The sequence below is a fragment of the Haplochromis burtoni genome, unplaced genomic scaffold (assembly GCF_018398535.1).
Source record: "Haplochromis burtoni strain Fernald_Lab_line unplaced genomic scaffold, NCSU_Asbu1 Contig_4602, whole genome shotgun sequence".
In the NCBI taxonomy this organism is placed as follows: domain Eukaryota; kingdom Metazoa; phylum Chordata; class Actinopteri; order Cichliformes; family Cichlidae; genus Haplochromis; species Haplochromis burtoni.
Window position 1 is genome coordinate 1 of NW_024586963.1, and position 3,660 is coordinate 3,660.

The 3,660-nt window shown below is 38.9% G+C and overlaps 1 protein-coding gene across 1 annotated transcript; it reads right to left on the minus strand.

Annotated features, from left to right (window-relative positions):
* Positions 1–3,048: 3,048 nt before the first annotated feature.
* LOC106632943 (monocyte chemotactic protein 1B) lies at positions 3,049–3,660 on the minus strand (the record flags this gene model as incomplete). The annotated part of the gene is given in 2 exon segments (XM_014331688.2): positions 3,049–3,496; positions 3,632–3,660. Coding segments are annotated over 2 exon segments (126 nt in total), but the record flags the coding sequence as incomplete, so codon positions are not given.

Here is a 3,660-nt window from a genome sequence, read left to right on the forward strand (position 1 = left end):
AAAAAAAAATTCATCTTTAATTTATCTCTCTATTTGTTTAGCAGCAATTTATTTGCAATATGTAAAATGTCTATTTAACTTGTGTCTTCTTTCCTGCCCTTTTTGTGCAACACCTTTTTCCCATTACTCATTAATCTCTTTAGTCTGTCTTGTTATAGTTGCACTCCAGCATACCTGTGATTCTCATGTTTGCAGTTATTATTCTGTATATGGATATTTTACCTGATTTTTTGCCTTACTTTTTTGTCAGGTCTTTGCTCTAATATTATCACCTGCTAATGTCTTGACCTGTGTCTTGGGTTAAAGATTTGGATTTTATTCTTTCTTGGTGTTTTATGTCCTGCATTTGGATTCTTTCTCTGTGGTTCATTATGCAAAGATGGTGGTTTTGATTCAAATAAACCCTTTGACAGTATTAACGTCTTAGAGGCTTCTTCTCCATTATCGGGGTCACTGGGGTGATGTGACCTGCTCCCCTGCTCTATATAATTTGATTTCCTGAAAGGAAGCAGCAGAAGAGCATAAAAGCCAACTTCACCTGCTGGTTTAGGAAATTTTCAAGTCAATGCATTTAAGTAAGAGGGCTTGCTGAAGTTCAAACTGAGCATCGGAAAGTTCACTTTGAAAACTTTGAAAGTGGCCTGGTTGTTGGTGTCAGGCAGGTCTGAGTGTTTCAGACACTGCTGATCTGCTTTTTCCCACACAACCATCTCTGTGGTTTACTGAGAATTCTCAGGAAAAATAAAATGTTCAGTGAGCAGCAGTTTTGTGGGAGAATATGCTTTAATTGATCCCGAAGGTCAGAACAAAATGGTCAAACTGCTTCAACTAATAGGAAAACAACAGTTACTCAAAGGACCACTTGTTACATTGTAGCCAATGTATGTAGAAGAGCATCTCTCAGTGCACCATATGTCAAAATAGATGAGTGAAAATTTGTTCCCTGGTCTGATGAGTCTCAGTCTCTGCTGTGACAATCAGATGGTAGGGTCAGAATTTGGTGTAAGCAGCATGTAAGCATGGCTCCATCCTGCCTGATATCAATGGTTCAGGCTGCTGCTGGGGTAACAGTGTGGGGGATATTTTCTTGGCACACTTTGGGCCCCACTTTGGCTACTAACTGCCCATCTTTTAAACACCACAGCCTCCCTGAACATGGGATGTGGTGGAACAAATGAGTCATGGATCAGCTGTACATCATGGATGTGCAGCTGATCAACTGTGTGATGCTCTGTTGTCAACATGGACCAAATTGTCTGAGAAACGTTTATTGCAGTTTCCTAAATATATGACAGGAAAAATCACAGAAACTCTGAGAGCAAAAGTTGGTCCGAGTAGCATATAACTAATGAATATTAGAAATATCCTGTCTCAGAGTGACGCTGAAAAACTAGTTCATGCATTTATTACTTCCAGGCTGGACGACTGTAATTCTTTATTATCAGGATGTCCAAAAAACTCCCTGAAAAGCCTTCAGTTAATCCAAAATGCTGCAGCAAGAGTCCTGACAGGGACTAGAAAGAGAGAGCAGATTTCTCCTGTATTGGCTTCCCTTCACTCCCTGAGCCTGGTTCTGCTGTAGGTTTCTTCCTGTTAAAGGGGAATTTTTCCTTCCCACTGTTACACCTTGAGGAAACTCTTGTTGTGATTTGGTATTCTAACTAAAATGGAACTGATTTTTATCCATATTTTGTATATAGAACACCTTCTATTCATTTCCAGATTGATATTCCTAAAATCTGCTAGAGGACTTTGATTGAATCACGGTACAAAATGTCGTTTAGGAAGCATGAGCTTTTATTTCACAGAGACTACTTGTACACACACCTCGTTATCTGAAACCCTCTTCTTAAAAATGGTAAACACAGTCCCTTTATGTAGACTTTCAATATATATATGACAAATAAACCTTGTCTTACGTTACAAGTGTTATAAGCCGTTAACTGATTGAACTTTTTTAATTACGTAAGTGTAAAATTTTCTTCATCTTATAAGCGACCTAGATTGGGGTGGTGGGTGTTATTGTTGCCCAGCTGCTTGCAGTAAATTGTGTTTGAAGATTGAACCGATAATGCTGTGTGTTGCACTGCAGGTCTGCAGCCTGTGTTGATGCTATCAGTGAAGCTTGAACTCTAGCCATCGCTGAGGGGTGGTCACACACACACACACAGACAACGGATGACTTAAGATAAGTACACGTTAACACAGAAACAAGCGCAAGAGCTAAAACCTCACAGATGTTATCACAACGACAGATCAGCTTGTGGTTTAACTATGTTCCGATAAATGCAGACTGGTGCAGGTCGTCTTTGTTCGTTTCAGATTAAATCCCCCTACATGCTTTCTAATGTGCTTACGAATGTCAGTGTACCCCAGAATTACACATGAGTCATGGCATACATGCCAGTAAAATGAGCTAATATAAATTTCCTAAAGGTGACAGCGAGGCCTGTGGCACACACCAGCAGTCACTGTTGGGTTCGTGATCTTTGTATCTTTCTTCAGCCGTTTTTAGTCAACGTAAAGATTTTACTTGGTGTCAAAACAAAAAAAATCCTCACAGGTGTAAAAATTACAGTTTCAGAAGCTGAAATGTACCGAAATAACTTCGAGTGCAATGTTTACAGTCGTGCCTAAAACAATGGAGTAAACCTGATGAGGTTAGTAGATTTATATACTGTATATTGTATGGCATTATTAGACTAATACAGAAGCATTGATTGATTGATTCAACTGAATTTTGCTCCTTCAGGTGGAGCACGTTTTGATCATTTTGTATACAATTAAGGGATTTAGTCAGGTTGTGAGCAAAAATTTGGTCCCCGGTTGAATCAGCACATGCAACCATCTTTTCATAGAAGTTGCTCTCGCGTCTGCTGGTGAAACTACTCAAACCTGCTGAAACGTGGGCTTGTTTTAAAAATACACCAAGGCAGAAGTGGTGCTGCACCAACCTGTTTTAAAAGGTAATTCAGTTCTAGATTTTGCTGTTTCTCTGGTTATTATCTCTGAATATCTTTTACCATTTTTACAGATTCAAAGAGTTGTTCAAATGAAAACAAGAGACTGAGAAACACTGGATGACAGTTTTTTAAAGATCTGTATTTAATGAGTTTATAAAGATCTTTTTACAGCTTTGAGCTTGAGGCAGCAGAGTAAAAAGCACTTTTGTATTATTATTTCTTTACAGTTCTTGCCCTGCACAAAACATACCTAACACACATCTGATCACTCACATAAACGTCTAACAGTCTTTTCAGAGAACTTGCATACATTTTTTTATTTATTTTTAAGCCAGTTTTATGAAAATACAAATACAAAGCGAAGCCATAAGGCCTTAAAAAAGCAGTCAATTATTAACTAAAGCCGATAGCTGATAGCTGACGATCTTTGTGGCAGCTAGCTGCTGCCTTCAGTGTTGTGGAGCCGATACATGTCCTGAGCCCACTGGAAGCTCTGAGTGTAGCAGATCTTTTTTCCTCTGACAGTGTGGACTCTGCAAAACATGCACACAAAAATCATTTTATTCACACTGCTTTGATTGAGTTCTTGCAGACGGCCTGTCTAAACTTCACATATCCCTTTTTATACTTTATTCATGACCAGTCCTGTTTGAAAATATCAAACTTACATGTACGCCTTCTTGGGACAGGAGCTGTG